The sequence below is a fragment of the Orcinus orca genome, chromosome 14 (genome assembly GCF_937001465.1).
Source record: "Orcinus orca chromosome 14, mOrcOrc1.1, whole genome shotgun sequence".
Classification (NCBI taxonomy): domain Eukaryota; kingdom Metazoa; phylum Chordata; class Mammalia; order Artiodactyla; family Delphinidae; genus Orcinus; species Orcinus orca.
The window spans coordinates 31,808,293-31,833,211 of record NC_064572.1 but is presented as its reverse complement, the minus strand read 5'-3'; the positions used below and the strand labels follow the sequence as shown (position 1 = coordinate 31,833,211).

General features: G+C 40.4%; 1 protein-coding gene across 6 annotated transcripts in view; it reads right to left on the bottom strand.

The window, feature by feature from the left end:
- Positions 1-20,899: 20,899 nt before the first annotated feature.
- The window catches only part of PLAU (plasminogen activator, urokinase), a 33,949-nt gene continuing 29,929 nt past the window's right edge, over positions 20,900-24,919 (bottom strand). For 4 of the 6 annotated variants that reach the window (XM_049697373.1, XM_049697374.1, XM_049697376.1 and 1 more), the window contains one exon: positions 20,900-22,181. In XM_049697373.1, the coding sequence (XP_049553330.1) occupies positions 21,915-22,181 (267 nt within the window). In that variant the 3' untranslated portion in view covers positions 20,900-21,914. The remainder of the gene's footprint in view (positions 22,182-24,919) is intronic. The other 2 variants (XM_049697372.1, XM_049697371.1) reach the window with 2 other exon arrangements.

Sequence of the window (24,919 nt, the reverse complement as noted above, 5' to 3'; positions counted from 1 at the left end):
ATTGGGATTGACATGTATATACTGATGTGTATAAAATGGATGACTAATAAGAACCTGCTGTATAAAAAAAAAAAAAAAAAGAAAGAAAGGCATGGGCTTTCCTGGTGGCGCAGTGGTTAAGAATCTGCCTGCCAATGCAGGGGACACGGGTTCAAGCCCTGCTCAGGGAAGATCCCCCATGCCGCAGAGCAACTAAGCCCATGCACCACAACTACTGAGCCTGCGCTCTAGAGCCCACGAGCCACAACTACTGAGCCCACTCGCCACATCTACTGCAGCCCGAGCACTCTAGAGCCTGTGCTCCACAGCAAGAGAAGCCTGCGCACCGCAATGAAGAGTAGCCCCGCTCACTGCAACTAGAGAAAGCCTGCATGCAGCAACGAAGACCCAACACAGCCAAAAATAATAAATAAATAAAAATAAATAAATTTTTTTAAAAAAGGAAAAAAATCTTGTTTGGGGAATTCCTCAGGCCAGTGGTTAGGACTCCACCCTCTCACTGCCGAGGGCCGGGGTTCCATCCCTGGTCGGGGAACTAAATCCCACAAGCCGTGCGGTGCAGCCAAAAAAAAGAAGAAAACAGAAACAAAGAAAACAAAATCTTATTTGCTAAAATCTTTCTTAATGATAATATATGGAGATTTAAGCAAACTTAATTGTCCTTTTTGTTATTTAAGAAAATGAATGGTCTCTGAACTGCATGGTCAAAATAGTTGAATATATATAAATGTTTGCTATATATTGCTTAAGTTTCTGATACAATGAGGAAAAAAAGCCTTTTTTCTTCCTCTTCCCCTTCATTGGGGCCAACCTTTCCACTGGTACCCAGTAAGGAGGTTGGCGTGTCTGGGGTTAAGCAAATAAATGAATACAGATTTCTCACTGTGAAAAGAATTACAACTATGGAAACTGAGAAGTGTAGAATATACCTTGGAGTGTTGCATAGGAATTGGAGATGCCAGTATCGTGGTCTGATTAGACAGATAGGCAGACAAATATAGTTTTGTGTGTGTGTGTGTGTGTGTGTGTGTGTGTGTGTGTTTTGTTTGTTTACTGAGAGGGTCTAGAAGCAATGGCATTCCAATAACAATGAGCATATTTAGATCTTGGTTTCTAGGTACCATTATCCACTAAAAAGAACCAGGACTCTTAATTAAATGGCTGACTCCAGGACTGGAGCAGGGAAAGCACAAGGTGTGTTAGTAACATTTTATGACACCGGAAAGTAAAGAAGTGCTTGAAGAATGATGGGGACATGTTTATAAGTAACCAGCTTGAAGGGGCTCTCACTGGCCAAGTCTGGGACAATTTAAGTATCAAAAAAAAAAAAAAGATAACAGATTGTAGCCCTGTGAGTAAAAGAGAAATCATGAGTTCCTATGTAATTAAGTAATTAATCATGATATTAATTAATTACTTAATTAGGGAGAAAGGAAAACCCTATCCTATCTAATAAATCTAGAAGGAATGATAGGATTAGAAAATCCCCATTTGGTGATCATCTGAGTAATAATTTATTCAGGTTAGAATCATTAATGGATGCTAAAACTGGGGAAATTTTGATGAGAAACAAGATAGTCACATGATCTCAAAGATTTTTGCCACAAAATAATTATTCATTACTTTATAGTGGAAAACCTGGCAGATACTATCTTAACTAAGTGATGACAGTTAACATGCCCAATAATGGAACAATGACATCATGTGCCTCCTCATACGATGCCCAGAGACTAGCACAGCCTCACTTTTGTGACATTCCTGCCAAAAAAAATAAATTATAAACATCAGGCAAACCCCCATAATTGAGGAACATTCTCAAAACAATTAGCTTGGGTTCTTCAAAGCTATTAAGATCATGAAAGATAACTGAGAAGCTATTCCAGATTGAAGAAGACTAAAGAAACATGACAACTAAAGGCAACATGAGACCCTAGATTGGATCCTGGACCTGTAAGGGACACTGTTGAGACATAAGGTGATATTTAAATTGGGTCTGTAGATTAGATGATATTATTGGATTGATGTTAATTTCCTGATTTTGATTGTTGTACTGTATCCTTACACTCAAGGTACACAAATTGAGATGTTAAAGGGTAATGGCACATCGTGTCTACAACTTATTCCCAAATTATTCAGAAATAATAAGTAGGGAACCAGGGTGAATATTTGGAAGATCTGTGTACTATTGTGGAACTTTTTTTGTTGTTTTGGTAAATTTGAAATTATTTCCAAATAAAAAGTTTTTAAAATGAAAAACTATGGCAGCTTATTCCCCAAATAGCTCTAACAACAGCAAAGCCCACAAACACCTGTGGAGGTTTAGGGAAAGCAAAACAAAAATTTTCACTTCAGTTATTTATGGCTGCATAATAAACCACTCCAAAATTCAGTGGCTTCAGTATATTAACCTGTCATGATTCTGTGGATTGATTGGCCTCAGCTGGGCAGTTCTGCTCCATGAGATGTCAGATGGGGCTGCAGTTATTTGGGGGATGCATGAGGCTGGAACATCCAAGACAGCACATTCACATGTCTGGAGCCTTGGTGAGGACGGTTGGAAGGCTGGACTCAGATGGGCTGCTGGGATGGTTGGGCCTCTTTCTCCGTTCAGTCTCAGGGTCTCTCCCTTTATACATGGCCTTTCTAAGTCACTTCTCCACGTGATCTCTCCAGAGGGTAGCCAGACTTCTTACATGGCATTTCAAGACTCTTTTCAAAAGTGCAAAAGCAGAAATTGCCACGTATTCTTAAGGCTTAGGTCTAGAACTAGTCATCACTTTAACTGTGCTCTATTGGTTAAAACAAAACAAAAAAATTGGGGAAATATTCAAACATATTAAAAGTACATGTGCTTTCATGTACCCATCACCTAGCTTTAAATTTTTGTATGACATTTTAAATCAAATTTAAATTATTAGTAGTTTAAAAAAAATGAGTTACAGGGTCAATCCAGATTCTATGTGGGAGGGGACTACACAAAAGCATGACTAGCAGGAGGTGTATCAGGGGCCATCTTTGGGGCTTAGCTGCCACAGCATCACAGCTAATTTACCAGTCTCCTTGCCAAAAATGTGTTATATTTCAAAATCATGTTAAATAAGTATGTAGTCTTTTAAAAGCCAAATGTGAACTAAAGCAATATAAAGCTGAGACATGCTCTAGATTTTTGTACAAGCTACCTCTTCTTCCTTCTATGTGACTAGTATGTAAGTTGTGGTTGTTTCTTGTGGTTTTTAAAATTTTGCTTTGTCTTCTCATTATAACCTTGTCATATCTGAACAGCAAGCTACCTTGATTTCTGACGGTATTCTATTTTTTTTTTAAGATTTTTTTTGATGTGGACCATTTTTAAAGTCTTTATTGAATTTGTTACAGTACTGCTTCTGTTTTATGTTTTGGTTTTTTGGCCCCAAGTCATGTGGGACCTTCGTGCCCTGACCGGGGATCAAACCCGCACCACCCACATTGGAAGGTGACGTCTTAACCACTGGACCACCAGGGAAGTCCTTATGAAGGTATTCTTTTTTTTTTTTTTGCGGTACGCGGGCCTCTCACCGTTGTGGCCTCTCCCGCTGTGGAGCACAGGCTCCGGACGCGCAGGCTTAGCGGCCATGGCTCACGGGCCCAGCGGCTCCGCGGCATGTGGGATCTTCCCAGACCGGGGCACGAACCCACATCCCCTGCATCGGCAGGCGGACTCTCAAACACTGCGCCACCAGGGAAGCCCCAATGAAGGTATTCTTGATTATATTTTTATTTATTCTTTAGGTTTCAAGGACAGGCTGAAATAAAATAACCAAATGGATTTTGATTATTACATTCACTATCATGAATGAAGTTTTAGCAGCTTTATCGAAATATAATTTAAATACTATAAAATTCATACATTTAAAATATACAGTTCAGTGGTTTTTAGTATGTTTACAGAGTTATGTAACCATCACCACAAGCAGTTTTAGAATATTTTCATCGCCCCCAAAAGAAACCTGCTACCTGTTTTTAGTAACTCCCCATTTACCCACTCCCAGGTTAGTAGGTACCACTAATCTACTTTCTGTCTCTATTGATTTACCCGTTCTGGACAATTTATATAAATGGAATCATACAATATGTGGTCCTTTATGACTCGTTTCTTTCAATTAGCATAATGTTTTCAAGTTTTATCCCTGTTGTAGCATGTATCAGTACTTCACTCCTTTTTATTGATGAATAATATTCCACTATGTGGGTACACCACATTTTGTATATCAATCAGCAGTTCATGGGCATTTGAATTGTTTCCACTTTGGGGCTATTATGAATAATGCCACTATGAACATTTATGTACACATTTTTGTGTGAATGTGGGTTTTCATTTTGGGGTGTTGGTATCTGGGCCTATGAATTTTTTTTAAATAAATTTATTTATTTATTTTTGGCTGCATTGGGTCTTCGTTGCTGGGCGCCGGCTTTCTCTAGTTACCACAAGCAGCAGCTACTCTTCATTGTAGTGAGTGGGCTTCTCATTGCGGTGGCTACTCTTGTTGCAGAGCATGGGCTCTAGGTGCGCGGGCTTCAGTAGTTGTGGCACACGGGCTTAGTTGCTCCACGGCATGTGGGATCTTCCCGGACCAGGGCTCGAACCCGTGTCCCCTGCATTGGCAGGTGGATTCTTAACCACTGCGGCACCAGGGAAGTCCTGGGCCTGTGAATATTTTGATGTATTTTATAATACATTATTTTTATATATTTAATTAATTTTATACGATTAATTATATATAATTAATTGTATTTAATTACATTTATATGTTTAATTTGTTTTATATATTGTATAATATGCCTGGATCCATTGATTTTTTTTATGAGAAAGCTAATGGTTATTTTCCAGTTATTAAACTTCATCTTTCTAATATACAGTGAACTGCAAATAATAATTTGGAGGAAGAGGATTGGAGAAGTTGATAAGAACTTCACTCAAAGTATAAAGGAACTTAGCTTAGCTATTGAAGTATAATTGCCTGGTTTAAGATCCTGATTCTACCACCTGCAAGATGTGTGACCTTAGGCAAGTTACTTAACCTCTCTGAGCTTCAGTGTCTTTGTCACAAAATGGAGGAAAATATAATAATAATAACTACCTCATAAGAGCACTGTGAGGATTAAAGTAGGTACCTCTAAACCTAGTGCTGGGCACAATGTAAATATATATTCATTGTTAGTAATTTTTATTAATTACTTATATACTGCTGCAGTTTTACATTTTTATTATGACCATGCATTGCATTTGAAAATTTAAAAGCAATTTTAAAATGTGTGAAGTCAACCTTAATATTGCTTGTTTACTAATTTAAATACACTCATATTACCAAATCATGTTTCAAGCTGGAAGATAGAGATTTGATCCAGCTTCCTTTGTGTCTGCATTTTAGATTCACTAAGGATATGGAGACTAATGGCTTAAGGTCTGAACTGTGTTTTAGTTATTCTTTTCCATTTTACAAATCAAAGAGGGAGAATTTCCTGGGCAAAATAATAAAAATTCATGAAGCTGTGGTGCCATTTTTACCAAAACTGATCCTGAAACAAATACTAATAATATTAAATTTCCTAGTCTGCAAAGAATTGCCTTTATTATTCCATCAATCACTTGGATCTTTGAAGCAAAGCAGTTCTAACTACTTTTTCTGACTCCTAAGGCTTTTTCGTTTTAGTGCAAAAGAACTCTGTTAATAATCTAGCATCTTGCCAAAGATCCTGTCTCAACTCCCTATAGCTGATTTGAGCATCCCATTTCAATTCATTGCCTGTGGAGCTAGTAATCATATGATTTCTCTAGTGACTCCAATCTTAAATAATAATATCCATCTAATAAGGCTTGTTCCATTTATAGGGCTTAAAGAGAAATTAGATTTTTAAGAAAAAACAGCAGCAATACTAGAAATAACTATTAAAATGTATTCTAGAAGCCATTTTCTGGCCTATTTTCTACTGTTTTATTCATGTTTCTGGTCAGAAGAACAGGAGTACAGAATGAAGAGCTTATGAGGTCCACACCCTGGTTCCTCCCACCACTCATGCTTGGACTTATAAGTTACCACTCACTAGGATCTCCAAACAAGACACCAGGACCATTTTCAAGACCTTAGGAGACCTGTAGCCTTTTAACCAACCAACCTGTAAGTACCTACAAGGTAACAAGTACTGTTCTCAAGGCTATCTTTATGTGTGTGTGTATAACAGCTTTACTGAGATATAGTTTATATACTATGCAATTCACCCACTTAAAGTGTACAAGTCAGTGGTTTTTACTATATTCACAGAGTTGTACAGCCATCACCACAATCAATTTTAGAACATTTTCATCACCCCAAGTAGAAACCCCATACCAATTAACAATACTCCCCTTTTCGTCCCAGCTCTAGGCAACTGCTGATCTATTTTCTGTCTCTATGAACTTACCTATTCTGTAAATTTCATATAAATGGCATCATATAATATGTGGCCTTTTGCGTCAGACTTCTTCCACTTAGCATAATGCTTTAGAGGCCCATCCATTATGTTGTACCATATATCAGTACTTCATTTCCTTTTAAGGCTGAATAATATTCCATTGTATAGGTATACCACATTTTGTTTATCCATTCATCAGTTAATGGACATTTGGGTTGTTTCTACTTAGCTACTGTGAATAATGCTGCTGTGAACATTCATGTGAAAGTTTTTGTGTGAACATGTTTTCTTTTTTTATTTCTAAGATTTTTTTTTGATGTGGACCATTTTTTTCTTAACATCTTTATTGGAGTATAATTGCTTTACAATGGTGTGTTAGTTTCTGCTTTATAACATAGTGAATCAGCTATACATTTACATATATCCCCATATCTCCTCCCTCTTGCGTCTTCCTCCCACCCTCCCTATCCCACCCCTCTAGGGGGTCACAAAGCACTGAGTTGATCTCCCTGTGCTATGCAACGGCTTCCCACTAGCTATCTATTTTACACTTGGTAGTATATATAAGTCCATGCCACTCTCTTACTTCGTCCCAGCTTATCCTTCCCCCTCCCCATGTCCTCAAGTCCATTCTCTACGTCTGCGTCTTTATTCCTGTCCTGCCCCTAAGTTCTTCATAATCTTTTTTTTTTTTAGGTTCCGTATATATGTGTTAGCATACGGTATTTGTTTTTCTCTTTCTGACTTACTTCGCTCTGTATGACAGACTCTTGGTCCATCCACCTCACTACAAATAACTCAATTTTGTTTCTTTTTATGGCTGAGTAATATTCCATTGTATATATGTGCCATATCTTCTTTATCCATTCATCGTTCAATGGACACTTAGGTTGCTTCCATGTCCTGGCTCTTGTAAATAGAGTTGCAATGAACATTGTGGTACATGACTCTTTTTGAATTATGGTTTTCTCAGGGTATATGCCCAGTAGTGGGATTGCTGTGTCGTATGGTAGTTCTAATTGTAGTTTTTTAAGGACCCTCCATACTGTTTTCCATAGTGGCTGTATCAATTTACATTCCCACCAACATTTCTCCACACCCTCTCCAGCATTTATTGTTTGTAGATTTTTTGTTGATGGCCATTGTGACCGGTGTGAGGTGATACCTCATTGTAGTTTTGATTTGCATTTCTCTAATTATTAGTGATGTTGAGCATCCTTTCATGTGTTTGTTGGCAATCTGTATATCTTCTTTGGAGAAATGTCTATTTAGGTCTTCTGCCCATTTATGGATTGGGTGGTTTGTTTTTTTGATATTGAGCTGCATGAGCTGCTTGTAAATTTTGGAGATTAATCCTTTGTCTGTTGCTTCATTTACAAATATTTTCTCCCATTCTGAGTGTTGTCTTTTCATCTCTTTTATGGTTTTCTTTGCTGTGCAAAAGGTTTTAAGTTTCATTAGGTCCCATTTGTTTATTTTTGTTTTCATTTCTCCATTTCTTTAATATTTCTCTAGGAGGTGGGTCAAAAAGGCTCTTGCTGTGATTTATGTCATAGAGTTTTCTGCCTATGTTTTCCTGTAAGAGTTTTATAGTGTCTGCCCTTACACTTAGGTCTTTAATCCATTTTGAGTTTATTTTTGTGTATGGTGTTAGGAAGTGTTCTAATTTCATTCTTTTACATGTAGCTGTCCAGTTTTCCCAGCACCACTTATTGAAGAGGCTGTCTTTTCTCCATTGAATGTTTTTGCCTCCTTTGTCATAAATTAGGTGACCATATGTGCATGGGATTATCTCTGGGCTTTCTATCCTGAACCACTGATCTATATTTCTGTGTTTGTGCCAGTACCATACTGTCTTGGTTACTGTAGCTTTGTAGTATAGTCTGAAGTCTGGGGGCCTGATTCCTCCAGCTCTGTTTTCTTTCTCAAGATTGCTTTGACTATTCGAGGTCTTTTGTGTTTCCATACAAATGATGTGGGCCATTTTTTAAAGTCTTTTTATTGAACTCGTTACAATAGTGTTTCTGTTTTATGTTTTGTGTTTTTGTGGCTCTGAGGCATGTGGGATCTCAGCTCCCTGACCAGGGATCGAACCCGCACCCCCTGCATTGGAATGCAAAGTCTTAACCACTGGACCGCCAGGGAAGTCCCAAACATATGTTTTCATTTCTCTTGGGTATATACCTAGTAGTGGAATTACTGGGTCATATGGTAACTCTGTGTTTAACCTTTTGAGAAACTGCCAAACTGTTTTCCAAAGTGGCTGTACCATTTTACATCAAGCCTATCTTAAGGTCTACTTGGTCTGGGGTTAATTGTTCCATTTGGGTATGGACTTGGAAACAGGCCTTTGCTGTTCAGGTAAGAAACTTCTGTCAAAGATTTTCACCTTTTTTAGAGTTAAAAAAATAAAATGATTAGCATTCCTCTGTTTAGAAAGAAAAAGAATGAACCTATTTATCAAGTTTCCAGAATACTATAGACTCTTATGGAGCACTTGCTTCTTCTCACCCTAAGAAGCTGAGTAGGCTTTAAGGGCAGGTGGACAAGGCATCGTGGTATAAATTAAGGGGCATTACAAAATAAAATGTCCCCAGTATCGCAAGGAAATTCTTTGTCTCATTTACAATATAACAACATTCCTGGTTACGGAAGTCAGACGTTCATATGGGCTAATAAATTTTTTTCATTTATTTTTTTTAATATATGGTTTTAGTGAAATTCAGTATTTACATACATTCTTTTTTTTTGGCCGCTTGCGTGACAAGTGGGATCTTGGTTCCCTGACCAGGGATCAAACCCGTGCCCCTTGCAGTGGAAGCACAGAGCCCTGACCACTGGACTGCCAGGGAAGTCCCATGGGCTAATAAATTTTTATTGTAGTCACTCACACCTTAGCACAAATTACTTTAATAATCACATTTTCTTCCTAACCCCTGGTTAAATACAGCTGACTCAAACTAAGGTGTTTTGATAGTAGAGGAGGTACTAAAGAAAGGAAGGAAAAGGACAGTTGATTCTTGAACAACAAGGTTTGAACTTCACGGGTGCACTTATCCACAAATATTTTTTCAGTGGTAAAAACTGCAGTACTATAACATCCGTGATTTGTTGAATACATGGATGGGAAAGTGTGGATACGAACTACATATACAGAGGGCTGACTATACCAAGATTTTTTTTTTTTTTTTTTTTTTGCGGTACGTGGGCCTCTCACTGTTGTGGCCTCTCCCGTTGCGGAGCACAGGCTCCGGATGTGCAGACTCAGCGGCCATGGCTCACGGGCCCAGCCGCTCTGTGGCATGTGGGATCTTCCTGGACCGGGGCACGAACCCGTGTCCCCTGCATCGGCAGGCGGAGTCTCAACCACTGCGCCACCAGGGAAGTCCCTATACCCAGATTTTTTACTGTGCTGAGGGTCAATGCCCCTAACCTCTGAGTTGTTGAAGGGTCAACTGTAATTTTAGAACCTAAAAAGGGGAATTTAGAACGTGCTATACACATTACATTTATTAGATTACTCCTCGTAACAACTCCATAAGATAAGCACTATTATTTTTAGTTTAAAAGAAAGGAAAAAGTTTCAAAAAGTTAAGTAATTTACTGAAGGTCACAAAGGTTCTATGTAAGGAGGTAGGATTTTAATTCGAATCTATTTGATTCCAAAGAATCGGAGCATCCTCTTTCTGTTCTGAGTAGAGAGCAGACACTAGTGGGACTCTGGGGCTGGGAAGGAGGGAATGGGGAGAGCAGGGCTGTGCTGTGCAAAACCAAACTTTGCCTTCTCTACAAACTTTTCTCGTGCCCCTGGTTACCACAACCACTTGCTGGCAGCACCCCCGACCCCCAATGGTTCTGCTGTGCAGTAGTGCTAATGAGTCCCTAAATGCTTCCCGCTTAGTGGAGCTACCGTATATGACTAAGTTAAGACTCCAGCAACTACTGCTGCCTGGGCCACACACACTCCAGCAAAACTTCCTTATTTGGAAAAGTCTTTTCCATCCTCTTTGGGCAGAAAGAATACAATCTCACATTTAAGAAAAACAAAATGCTTTGACCTGAATCAGAAGGGGCACTCAAAACACTAAAACACAGAGATATGCCAAAAAGATCAAGTATATTTCTGAATGCTTTCTCAGGTGGAAGGTGGGGGGCGGGGAATGAGATTGCTTCATCAGAGAGTAAAAGAACAGTCACACATCCCTTTTTCTTTAACTCCAGATGCTTTTCTAGTTAGCAATAAGCTTTAAATCTCAGTTATATGAAATTGAGCACACTTTTTACTGGAGTTAAGAAAAAATACCTTTTGAAATTGTTGATTTATGCCGGCAGAAGACTATACCTTTGCGGATATGGTTTAGCATTGCTTCTCACACCCTGAATAGAGGTTATATTTGAAAAGGCAGGGTAGATATATGCAGATATGGGCCAGTGAGGTCAGCCTGAGTGTTGGCTCCTGTCATCCCAAGAAACTGCCCGGGAGCAGTTTGGTAGAAAAATGAAAAGAGGAGACTTAAGTCTCAACTCTGCCACTAACTTGCTGGGTGAACTTGGGCAGCTTAATTAACTTCTCTGAGTAGACCTCAGTTTGCTCTTTTCTGAAGAGGGGTTGGACTAAATGACTTCCAACAGCCTTTCCAGAATTGACTTTCTATTTATGGTTTCCATGATTGAGGAGAGGGCTTGTCTAGGCTAAAATATGCTATAAAAACCATGGGTTTCTGATGTTCTCTAGACCCACCCCTCGTTTCCTAACTTCCCTCTTGGTACCCCTACCCTCTCAGCCCTTCTGGAGTTCAGAGCCTTAGTGCTGCTTTCTGGCTTCCTGGAGGAACCTCCTAAAGGGCCCATTGGTAAACAAAGTATAATAAACTGGATATTATCCCCAGTGCTTATCAAGTCTTATCTGTCCCATGTTCCATTCCCCCAGAGTCTGCTTTCAACCACCTGGCCCTTGGTGATGATGGATCAAATCAGATAAAATAACCTCCCTTGATATTTACTGACAGGTAGCCCCACTCACAAAAATACCTTTAAAATAATCAGAATATACACCTCAGAGGTCCTATTATCTGCATTATTTATTTATGTGGAAGGAGAGTGTTGATGTGGGGTCGTCCTGTGCCCCTCAAATTACATGAAGGTTGGATTGCTTTCTCTGATCAGTGACACTTGGGGAAGTTGTCTTATCTTGGCAGGAATATTGTAAACTCAAGTTGGAGATTTTGTTTTTCTGTGCATTAATCTGCAACTAATGCCAGTGAACATTATCCTTGTTTAATTACATTCAATAACCAACTGACACAACTTCCCCTGGGAAGAAGCTTATCCAACTCTGACTCATGCTTTACAGCATGTTGGATTTGAGGAAATGGATAATATACGCCCCGCTGGCTTTGGAATTTTAAACAGAAACCCACATGCCGCCAAGTCTCCGGCTTACTCCCAAATATGGGAGAATGTGTGCCCCAGCCACAGTTGCAAGAGGCATGCTCAGTGTGACAAAAGGCAAACCCACGGTGTGTGCTGAGCTCCAGACCAGACGTGGAAGGCCAGAGCCAGCATCCACTTAACAGAAACAGAAAACCTTAGGAAAGGGGAGAGAGGCTGCCACCCCTAAGGAATGTCCCTTGTATAGAGTTATCTTGATGATGTCATGGCAGTGAATTTCTTATTAAAATTAAAATGAATCCTGAGCTTCAGGAACAAACGAGGAGCATCTTCAAGAGGCTAACCTTTTAGGGCAGTGCTTACAGACACAGCCTGTCAGAACAGGAGATGAAATCATACCAGCCTTGTGCTGAGCTGGCCAGGTCACCCTGGACCCAGATCATGATAAGAAACCCTCTGGTGGCCGGTGTGCCCCAGGATTCTCTGAGAATCAGAGATGTTGCCAGGGTAGAACTAATTGGGGCAATTGCTCTTATGTCTGAGCTGAGAGTGCAGGGGGCAGTATCCCAGAGCAGGAAGAGATGGCTCCTCAGCTGGAAGTCAGAAAAAAGAGGCTCACAGTCCCCTTCAACCACGCCCCCATCTCCATGTCTGAGCCTGCCCTCCGTCTGCCCAGACACCACTGAATCTGCCCAGACACCACTAAGTCTCCACGTGCCCTCTTACAATCTTACAAACTCTCTTCCCCTAACAGCTATCCTTATTATTCTTTTCTTTAAAAACAAAAACAAAAAACAAAAAAAAACTTTACTGTTTTTATTTTAAAAATACGTGTTTGTTGAAAAAAAATCGAACAGTATAGAAATATAACAATAACAGTTCCCATTTATAGAGTGTTTTCTCTGCATAAGACACAGCATTAAAGCACTTAATGTGCATCATTTCATTCACACTTCATAATATCCCTATGAAGCAGGTTTATTTTCATTCCCTTTTACAGATAAGAAGATTAAAGTTCATACAGGTGAAGTAAATTGCCCAAAGTCACGCAGCTAGTACACAGCAAGGCTGAGATTTGAACACAAGTGTTTGCTCTCTGAAGGCCGTGTGCTTAAGTATTACATACGCTACCTTAAAAAGTACAAAGAAGAGAGAGATATCAACTCCACACCAGGACTCAAAGGTAACCTCTGCTATTGTCCTTCCAGACTTCTCTTTACATACATGTGTGTGGTGTTCATTTTAACCTGATTTTAGTAGAATAAAGTCTGGGATTGGTTAGGCTTCTAGGAAGAGGGATAATGAGCGACCCACAGTAATTGATCCAGATTTCTCTTCCCCTTAAAAAGCTCTAGGTCAGGGAACGTTGGCTGAGTCCCAGGCCCTCTGCTGGTGTCCGAGAGGCTCAGATGTCTTCCTGGGAGTGTCATGCCAAGCACACAGTAAGCACTCAATTAATTCTCTCCAGTGGTACTGTAAGGGACAGATTTTTCTGGGATCCTTGGCCTCTGCTCCAGTGTAGGTATTTAGGAGCTGTGAGTGCCTTCCCTCTCCAAATGGTGCTGGTGCCAGTGTTGGAGCCAAATAAAAAACCAGTTGCCCCAGTGAGCCTAGAAGTGCAGACATGTCATCACTCTGGACAGCAAAATGAATGCTACCACTGCTGTCCTGGGACTGCCACTTAAAGCCCTTGCTGAACTTGTAATCCCAATCTTTCTCATGACTGCTTAATGAAGAAGGAAGCTTTGGGGACAGAGGTAGTCACAGCTGAGGCTGAATGTGTGTTGTGGGACTAGAGGGAGCAGAGTGGGACCTGGATTCAGTAGCATTTCTAGAACTTACAGTCACTCCTGTCATCTGGTCCAGCCTGGCTTCAGGGGGTTGGAGAGTCACCCGTAGCCAACAAAAGGACTGACTTCAGGGGGCAGTGACATTTCCCTGTTTGGTCACAAGACCTTAGCTTAGCAAGCAGAGCAAATGCTTGTCACAATAAGAACTCAGGAAACCTATCTTTCCTTCCCACCTCCCGCTAACCAGTACCTCCCCTGCTACACACACAACCACACATTCCCTTTAAAAAATTATAAAGTGGTGAATTTCATGTTGCAGAAATTTTACCACAATTTTTTTAAAGGTACCAACCCAAATTAAATATTCTATTTTCTCTCCTTATTCCTGTGTCTGCATATTCGTCAGGTTCTTTTTTTCCCCAAGCAGTGTAATATACATTGTGGAATTTGATCCTCTCAACTTGTGATATAATAAGAGTAGTTATCCTTAGTTCCCTAAACCAGGGATTACTAATTTTTTAAACTTTTTGTGGAAGTATAACATATATACAGAAATGTGCACACATCATAAATATACAGCTCTATAAATTTTCAAAAGGCAAACATTGCTATGTATCCAAAACCTAAATGAAGAAACAGAACATCACTAGCACCTCAGAAGCCCTCTTTTGACCCCATTGTAGCTACTAATCACTGAAAGGAAATCCCTATTCATAGATTAAAGGCATAGACTAATTTTTCCTGTTTTTGAACTTGACATAAATGGAATTATAACTATGTATTCTTTCGTGTTTGATTTCTTCCACCTAATGTTATATTTGTGATATTCACCCTTATTGTTGTATGTAGTTATCTCGTTGGATAGTGGATTATGTGAATTCACCGTGGATTATTTATCTATTCTATTGTTGGTGGACATTTGAATTGCTCCTCATTTTTAGCTATTACAAATAGTGCCGCTGTGAATATTCTTATACGTGTCTTTTGTTGAACATATGTATTTCTAGAAATGTGATTGCTAACCATAGGGTACACATATGTTCAACTACGGCAGATATTGCCAAGCAGTTTTCCAAAGTAGTTGTACCAATTTACACTCCCATGAGCAATGAATGAGAGTTCCAGTTGCTCATATTCTCACTAACACTTAGTGTTGTCTGTCATTTTCATTTTGGCCATTTTGGTGGGTGTGTAGGGATATCCTATCGTGCTTTTCATTTGCATTTTCCTGCTTGTTAGTGAATTGAGTACCTTTTCATATATTTATTAGACATTTGAATATTTTAGGGACTCTTTAAAGTTTTATTTCTTGGTTATTAAAGTAATACATGCTAATTGAAGAAGGTTTGGCAAATATAGAAAGGAATCATGGTAGATTTGTACTATGTCAACTTAGCTAAATGTTCGAACTATGTTTTTCAGAATTGCTTTCCTTGTCTGGTTCTGGGCTAGGGTTGCCCACAAGAACATTTGCACAATGTCTGGAGAGAAGAAGCAAAACACCCATGTTTATGCTCAGGTGTAGAATCAGGCACTGTTGTAACTCACACACATTGTCTCAGTTCTGCTGGCTCACCTTGTTGGCCCTGGGATTAGCAGTTAGGCCCACAACTCCTTTGGTTCCCACCAAATCTCATCCTTCAGACTTTTCAACTCCTGGGCCAAATGTATGTTTAGCTCCATGACAAAGGAGCCAGTAAGAGACTAACACAGCTTCCAATTCACCCTGTGGGCACCACATGTTTTTTTGCAAGTTCCAGTTTGACTTTGTTCTCCCATACTTCATGTCTAGCTACTCTTCCTGACCACCTGCACCCCTGACTTCAGGCCCAGCACCAGAAGCATACACAACAGTCACATACAAGCTGTTTAACCAGCTCCCACAATTGCAAAATGTCAAATCTTTATAATAAACTTCTTTTTTTTAATAAATTTATTTTATTTATTGATTGATTTATTTTTTTTGGCTGTGTTGGGTCTTTGTTGCCGCATGCAGGCTTTCTCTAGTTGCAGTGAGTGGGCTTACTCTTCGTTGCGGTGCACGGGCTCCTCATTGCGGTGGCTTCTCTTGTTGCGGAGCACGGGCTCTAGGCGTGCAGGCTTCAATAGATGTGGCACATGGGCTCAGTAGTTGTGGCTCACGGACTCTAGAGTGCAGGCTCAGTAGTTGTGGCGCACGGGCTTAGTTGCTCCACGGCATGTGAGATCTTCCCAGACCAGGGCTCGAACCCATGTCCCATGCATTGACAGATGGATTCTTAACAACTGCACCGCCAGGGAAGTCTCTGGTTTTCTTCTTAATGCCTGTATCAGTCAGTGTTTAATCAGAGAAGCAGAACTACTAGGAATGGTGCAAAAAGCGTAAAGGCCTTCCCCTCCCCACCAAACACAGCTCCCCAGATGTCAGAGATGTAGTCCTTTGATTTAAGCATTACTATCTCAAGGTCTCTTTTAAAATATAAGCACTCCTGAGAGAGGTAACACCTGAAATCCTTAACTCTTCAGAATGAATGATCCCTCAGATGCAGTGATAAGTGAGTCGGTATCATAAAAGCTTTGGTTGAGAACAGGCTGGTCAGGGGGCAGCCAGGGGGATGAGAAGCCAAAGGCAAACTTTGCCTCATTTGCAATTTGTCCCAGAGCCTCCTGGGCTCTGAGTTTTACAAGGACAAGATTCAACAGGGCTTTCCTGCTCAAGTCTGAAGCTTGGCATCGGCTCTGCTCCTCACTTGAGGGCGGACTCACCAGGAGGACGGATTTACTTCCCTGAGAAGAACAGAACCAGAGAGAAGCAACTGGAGATGGAGAGCATTTCAGAAACTAGGGGTGATGAGAAGAAACTGGTGACACCCTCCCTCCCAGCCAGTTCTGCCTGGCTGGTTTCTTAAAGAGGAACAAAAAGGGGATATTGTGGTAAATCTTTCTTGTTTTGTTTTATTTTTCTCTTCCAACGGCTAGAGATACTGTTGGCCTCTTTCCCCTTTTGCTCCTGTCAGCACCCTCCCAAGCAAAGGGGACAGTTACCCCACAGGTTGGCTACTGAGCTGGGACCTCCAGGCTGGCAGGGAGGCCACAGCCCAAAGCATAGGAGTGCCCAGGGGTAACATTATCCTGCCAGAGCTAAACAAGGAACCAAGTGTTTAGAATAACTTCAAGAAAGTCGTAGGCGTTTCCTCTGTCAGGGAAACAAGAAACCACAGTGAGATAATGGATAGCTATATTCAGGTCACAGATTATCAGCTGCCACTGCTGCTTCCTGTTCAGAACTCAATGAAACTTCTTTCTAGTCACTGGAGCTTCATGGATAATGCAAGCGTGACAACATTTAGTGCTGTGCGGCTTGGGAGCACTGCCTGGGGATCTGACACAACCCAGTGATGAATTATTTTTGGTGGGGGTGAGGCTTCAGGGACCTGTTCCTGGTGGGGTAAGTGGTGGATGAGAAGCAACAGTGAGAATAACTTTTGCCAAACTCAGTTTTTTTTTCCAGGCTCTTGGACTAAGAGAGTTTTGTGCATTATCTCATTCGACTCTTAAAATTACCTGAGGCAAAAAATTGTTGGCAAGGATGTAAAATTAGACCCCTTGTACATTGTTGGTGGGAATGCAAAATGGTGCAGCCACTATGGAAAGCAGTGTGGAGGTTCCTCAAAAATTAAAAATAGAACTGCCATATGATCTAGCAATCCCACTCCTGGGTATCTATCCAAAAGAATTGAAATCAGAATCTCAAAGAGATATTAGCACTGCCATGTTCACTGCAGCACTGTTCACAATAGTCAAGATGTGGAAACAATCTAAATGTCCATTAAAGGATGAATGGATAAAGAATATGTGGTACATATATACAATGGAATATTATTCAGCCTTAAAAAAGAAGGAAATCCTGGGTTTCCCTGGTGGCGCAGTGGTTGAGAGTCTGCCTGCCGATGCAGGGGACACGGGTTCGTGCCCCGGTCCAGGAAGATCCCACATGCCGCAGAGCGGCTAGGCCCGTGAGCCATGGCCGCTGAGCCTGCGTGTCTGGAGCCTGTGCTCCGCAACGGGAGAGGCCACACAGTGAGAGGCCCGCGTACCGCAAAAAAAAAAAAGGGAAAAAAAAAAAAGAAGGAAATCCTAAAAACATTTGACAACATGGTGGAGTCTTGAGGACATTATACTAAGTGAAATAAGTCAGTTACAGAAGGACAAATACTCTATGATTCTACTTATATAAGGAATTTAAATAGTGAAACTCATAGAAGCAGAAAGCAGAACAGTGCTTGCCAGAGGCAGGCTGTAGGGGAAAATGAAGAGCTGCTAATCAATAGGTTTAAGGCTTCAGTAATGCAAAATGAATAAGTTCTAGATCTGCTGTATAGCATCATGACTATAATTAACAATATTGTACTACACACTTAAAAATCTCTGAAGAGAGTAGATCTCATGTTAAGTGTTCTTACCACAATAAAATAAAAATAAAAATTTAATTTAAGAACTACCCTGTGAGAGGGATACTGTTATCCCCATTTTATGGATGAGACAAGGGGATCATAAATGTTAAGTAACTTGCCCAGAAGCCACAGTAGTAGAACTGGGAACTAGAATCAAGACTTACTTCTCAGGGCTTCCCTGGTGGTGCAGTGGTTGAGAATCTTCCTGCTAATGCAGGGGACACGGGTTCGAGCCCTGGTCTGGGAAGATCGTACATGCTGCGGAGCAACTGAGCCCGTGAGCCACAACTACTGAGCCTGCGCGTCTGGAGCCTGTGCTCCACAAAAAGAGAGGCCGCGATAGTGAGAGGCCTGCGCATCGCAATGAAGAGTGGCCCACGCTTGCCACAATTAGAGAAAGCCCTCCCACAGAAATGAAGACCCAACACAGCAAAAATTAATTAATTAATTTTTTAAAAGTCTCCATTCTTTATTAAAAAAAAAAAAGACTGACTTCTCTGCCTCTCCCTCTCTCTCTGCCTCTCCCTCTCTCTGTCTCTCTCTGTCTCTCTCTCTGTCTCTCACAGTACTGTATTGCACTGTCCCTTACATATACTTAATATACACATACCCATGTGGCCACCACCCAGATCAAAATCAGAGCACTTCCATTCCTTTATGCCCCTTCCCAGCAAATACCCACTCCCTCTAACGTCCAAGGTAACCAATATTCTGACTTCTATCCTCATAGATTTGATTAGAACTTCAAAATCAAATTCTTGATTCCTATTCTTGAACTTCATATGAATGGAATCATACTCTTGTTTCTGGCTTCTTTTGCTCAATACAGTACGTCTAAGATTTATCCACATTGTTGTATGTATCAGGAGTTTGTTCCTTTTTATTGCTGAATAGTGTATGATTTTATGAATATACCACCTAATTTATTTATCCATTCTCCTGTTGATAAATATTTAGGTTGTTTCCAGTTTTAGGTCATTGTGAATAATACTATCATGAACATTTTTCTTAGGTAGGAATATATTTAACATTATTAAATACTGCCAAACCATTTAGTTTCTCCATGTCCTTGTCAACACATGGAATTGTCAGTCTTTTCATTTTAACCATTAGAGTGAGTGTGAGAAATACCTCTTTCTGATTTCAGAGCTTGTGCAGCATCATCAAGCTCTGGATCTGAGCAACTGCTACATCCATGGGTCTCTGGCTTGGGTGGGAACAAGTGGCCTAAGTACCACTTACATGCTGGCAGCAAGAATGGAACATGGCTCCCCAGGACAGCTGGTTTCCAGGAAGCTGCCTCCTCCATCATTTCTGAGGGGTATCCACCAACTTCAAGATTGAGTGTGCATATGTCATTTTCTAGGAAAAGCTCTCTTAGAGAAAGCTCTCCTGTGGCTTCTGGTACAAGGGTGTGCCAAGTGTGTGGCCAGTGTGGTCAGAGCCTACTGTGACGTTGGCCTGTTCTTTGCTAACAACTTGGAGTGGTTCAAGCCAGAACATCAGAACGCTCTCAAGGATAGGGCCTGGCCCAGGAAGCACTGTAGCCTGAAGCATAAAAACCCTAGAACTATGTTGCAGCTTGGCCTCCTCTTGTAATGTGGACTTGGGCAAGTCATTTAGCCTTTCTGTGACTCAGTTTATTCAATTATTAAATGGGCAGCTATATAGCTGCTCTATAGCTCACACAAGGTTCTTCAGAGGCTTCTTACTCTTCCTAGGGTGTCTTTCTCCAGCCCATCTTCTCCCCACGTCCCCTGTGTCTCCACCACACTGACCAATTTAATGTTCATGAGCAGGATAGCCTCTTTCACTCCTCTAGATTTTTTTTTTAATTAATTAATTTATTTATTTTTGGTTGTGTTGGGTCTTCGTTTCTGTGCGAGGGCTTTCTCTAGTTGTGGCAAGCAGGAGCCACTCTTCATCGCGGTGTGCGGGCCTCTCACTACCGTGGTCTCTCCTGTTGCGGAGCACAGGCTCCAGATGTGCAGACTCAGTTGTGGCTCACGGGCCCAGTTGCTCCGCGGCATGTGGGATCTTCCCAGACCAGGGCTCGAACCTGTGTCCCCTGCATTAGCAGGCAGATTCTCAACCACTGCGCCACCAGGGAAGCCCACTCCTCTAGATTTTTATAAAAGGTGTTTTCATACAAGGTATTCTCTTCCTGTGGAATACCCTTCCTCACCTTGTCCAAATGGCAACCACCTCCTCATTCTTTAAGACTGAGCCTAAGCACCATTTCCTCTGCGAAACGCTCCCTGGTCATTCTTTGACTCTCCTGGCAGATGGAGACCCCCATAACACTTAGTGTTATACATCTTCTCACATCGCACTGTTTTCTTGTGAGTCTTCTCCACTAGACCATGAGCTACTTAAGAAGAAAATCCTCTGGGGAATTCCCAGGAGGTCCAGTGGGTTGGGACTCGGCGCTTTCACTGTGGAGGGCCCAGGTTTGATCCCTGGTCAGGGAATTAAAATCCCACAAATCATGCAGTGTGGCCAAAAAAATAAATAAATAAATAAGGCAAAGGATTTGAATAGACATTTCTCTAAAGGAGTCATACAAATGGTCAATAAGCACATGAAAAGATGATCAGCCTCATTAGTTATTAGGGAAGTGCAAATCAAAACTAAAAAAGTTAGGTGCCACTTACTAGAATGGCTAGATTTAAAAAAGTTTTTTTTTACTTTAAAAAGTGAAGAAAAACTTCTAGCACTGTGTCAGGCTGATAGCGGTTGCTCAGTAAATATTTACTGGATGAATGAATAAATCTTGAATGAAAAGGAAGTACGGAAATAGTAAAAAAAAAAAAGGAAATTAACCCTTTATTATTATATATATAAAAGAAATATAAACATATTGCAAAATATTCAAGCAATAGAAATAAAGGTTTCCCTTAATCCACCCCATACTCAGGGATAGCTCTATAAGCAGTTTGCTCTGAGACCTTTTTCTATACATATACAAATTTTTTCTCAGGTTTTCTGAGCCTGTTTTTTACTTATTATATTATAAACACCCGTTAGTAATTTAAAAATTTTTTTAATTTATTTTATTTATTTATTTTTGCCTGCGTTGGGTCTTCATTGCTTCGCGTGGGCTTTCTCTAGTTGTGGCGAGCGGCGGCTACTCTTTTTGTCTGTGCGTGGGCTTCTCATTGCAGTGGCTTCTCTTGTTGCAGAGCATGGGCTCTAGGCATGCGAGCTTCAGTAGTTGTAGCACGCGGGCTCAATAGTTGTGACTCACGGGCTCTAGAACACAGGCTCCGTAGTTGTGGCACACAGGCTTAGTTGCTCCGCGGCATGTGGGATCTTCCCAGACCAGGGCTTGAACCCATGTCCCCTGCATTGGCAGGCGGATTCTTAACCACTGTGCCACCAGAGAAGTCCCTTTTAGTAATTTTTTAAAAAAATACTATTCAAACAGAAGTTGAAAGAACAAGTCTCAGACTTGGTAAATAGGTCAGGGAGAGGAACCTAAAGAGTGAGTTTTCTTTTCCGTTCACCCCTCTGAAAATCCTAAAAAGTCCCTTGTTCATCCATTCCTTTATTCATTTTAATTACAAAACTCACATCTGTGCACTGTAACAAATTCAGACAATACAGAAATGTATAAATAAAAACATAAACGTCTTCCATATATGTAAGTATATATGTGTGTGTACAATTTTAAAAAAGAAAAAGAAGGCTGTACTATTTGTGTTCTGTAACTTTCTTTTTTCACCTAGTAGCTCATGGACATCTTTCTACATCAGTAAATATATATCTACCCCGTCCTTTTTGATGCTTACATAGTATGCCATTAAATGATACACCATGATTTAGATGTTTTCTACCTTCGGCTAATGCAATATATCTGTTCCATAAACACTTACTGAGCACCAATAGGAAAGATTAAATAACAGTGTGGACCTTGCAATGACAGGTTTATCCCAGGATGCTGTGGGAGCCCAGAGGGGACACACAGACTGGGACGCCTGTATTTGACAGCAGCACCTGCAGTAACAAGAGTGGAACTTGAAAGCGTGACTCGAAAAGGCCAGCTGCCCAGCACTCTTCCTCCCACACAGGTCTTGCATTTCATTGGCTGGAACAAGGCAGGATCCAGGACCCCCAGAGAGAGCTTCTGGAACGTGAGCTGAATGGAACAAGTATGATTTGCTTTAGATGAACAGATTGGTTTTACAGAAACAGGAAATTTCTCTCATACTTTAAGTCCTAAAATAGAATAAATATGCTGGGATGCACAGGGATTTGGGGAATTTGGTTAACTTTGTGAAGTACATTTGATGTGTATTTTGAATCTGGCAATCTCAACGTGAGCTGTTACACACTTCTCAAAAAGACTCGTATTGAAAATCAAGGCATGGCCACAATCAAGGAATGTTCACACAGTAATAGAGCGGAGGGAAGAAAACACCTCTAAGCATTGCTGGTCTCAAAGGTACAGGAAATGGAACCCTTCCTGCTCTGTTAGGGAGACTGTAAATCAGGCAGCCTAGAGGACCAAGCATGGCCTGGCCCAGCCTTCCTCCTTAGCCTCGCTTCTGGATTATTTCCCTGACACTGGCCCTCATGTTCCTCCAACTCAGCACACTGTCCACCTCAGGGCCTCCAAACAGGCCTTCCCTTTGTCTGGAAGGCCCCTTCTCTCCCAGTTATCTCCCGGACCCCCACTCTTCCTATTCTTATTCATCCTTGAATTCTCAGCCTGATGGAGGCTGTCTCTGAACCCCCGGTATAAATTAGGTTCCTCTGTCTACATTCTCCAACAAACTTTTCTTTTCTTTCAGAGAAGTTACAATTGCAATAATATTGGTTTGTGTGATTATTTGTTTAGTGATAACGTCCTCTACTAGGAACTCTGTCTGTTTTATTCATAGCTGAATTCCTAGGGTCTCATAAATGTCTGATGCAAAATAGTACCCAATAAATATTTGTTGAATGAACGAATGCCTTTAGAGGGCGATTTCTTTCAAAATTGTAAACGTGTGACTCAATAGTCCCACGGAAAGAATCTCTCCCACAGAAATAGCATGACTGCCCAAGATACAGGTGCAAGTATGTGCATAGATGCATTTGTATTAGCAGAGGCTTAGAAAATGCCTACATTATGGTACATGATTCAATGGAATACTATGTAACCATTCAAAGGAATGACAAATATATACATTTACCGATATGAAAAATTTCAAGGGAGAAATGAATCGGTGGAGCACAGAGGATATTTAGGGCAGTGAAATTACGCTGTATGATATGAAAATGGTGGATATATGTCACTATACATTTGTCAAAACCCATAGAATGTACAACACCAAGAGTGAACCCTAATGTCAACTATGGACTTTGGGTGATCATGATGTGTCAGCACAGGTTCATCAATTGTAACAAATATACCGCTCTGGTGGGGGATGTTGATACTGGAGTAGGGAGTATATGGGAAATCTCTGTACCTTCCACTCAATTTTGTTGTAAATTTAAAACTTGTCTTTAAAAAAGTCTATTTTTGAAAACGTGCTTGAGCCATATATGGGGGATTTCTACTTTTTTACTTACACATTCATATTTTCTAAATTTGTTAGAGGGCACATCTATTAATTACTTTTGTAATTAAGAAATACTAAAGATCAAAAGAGAAAGGAAGATAAAAACCTTCCACAAAGTAGGCATAGAGGGAACTTACCTCAACATAATAAAGGCCATATATGACAAACCCACAGCCAACATCGTTCTCAATGGTGAAAAACTGAAAGCATTTCCACTAAGATCAGGAAGAAGACAAGGTTGCCCACTATTACCACTATTATTCAACACAGTTTTGGAAGTTTTAGCCACAACAATCAGAGAAGAAAAAAAAATAAAAGGAATCCAATCAGAAAAGATGAAGTAAAACTGTCACTGTTTGCAGATGACATGATACTATACATAGAGAATCCTAAAGATGGTACCAGAAAACTACTTGAGCTAATCAATGAATTTGGTAAAGTAGCAGGATACAAAATTAATGCACAGAAATCTCTTGCATTCCTATACACTAACGACGAAACATCTGAAAGAGAAATTAAGGAAACAATCCCATTTACCACTGCAACTAAAAGAATAAAATACCTAGTAATAAACCTACGTAAGGACACAAAAGACCTGTATGCAGAAAACTATAAGACACTGAGGAAAGAAAATAAAGATGATACAAACAGATGGAGAGATATACCATGTTTTTGGATTGGAAGAATCAACACTGTGAAAATGACTATACTACCCAAAGCAGTCTACAGATTCAATGCAATCCCTATCAAATTACCAATGGCATTTTTCACAGAACTAAAACAAAAAATTTCACAATTTGTATGGAAATACAGAAGACCCCGAATAGCCAAAGCAATCCTGAGAAAGAAAAACAGAGCTGGAGGAATCAGGCTACATGACTTCAGACTATACTATAAAGATACAGTAATCAAGACAGTATGGTACTGGCACAAAAAGAGAAATATAGATCAATGGAACAGGATACAAAGCCCAGAGGTAAACCCATACACATATGGTCAACTTATCTTTGACAAAGGAGGCAAGAATATACAATGGAGAAAAGACAGCTTCTTCAATAAGTGGTGCTGGGAAAACTGGACAGCTACATGTAAAAGAATGAAATTAGAACACCTCCTAACACCATACACAAAAATAAACTCAAAATGGATTAAAGACCTAAATGTAAGGCCAGACATTATAAAACTCTTAGAGAAAAACATAGGCAGAACACTCTATATCCTTTTTGACCCACCTCCTAGAGAAATGGAAATAAAACCGAAAATAAACAAATGGGACCTAATGTAACTTAAAAGCTTTTGCACAGCAAAGGAAACCATAAACAAGATGAAA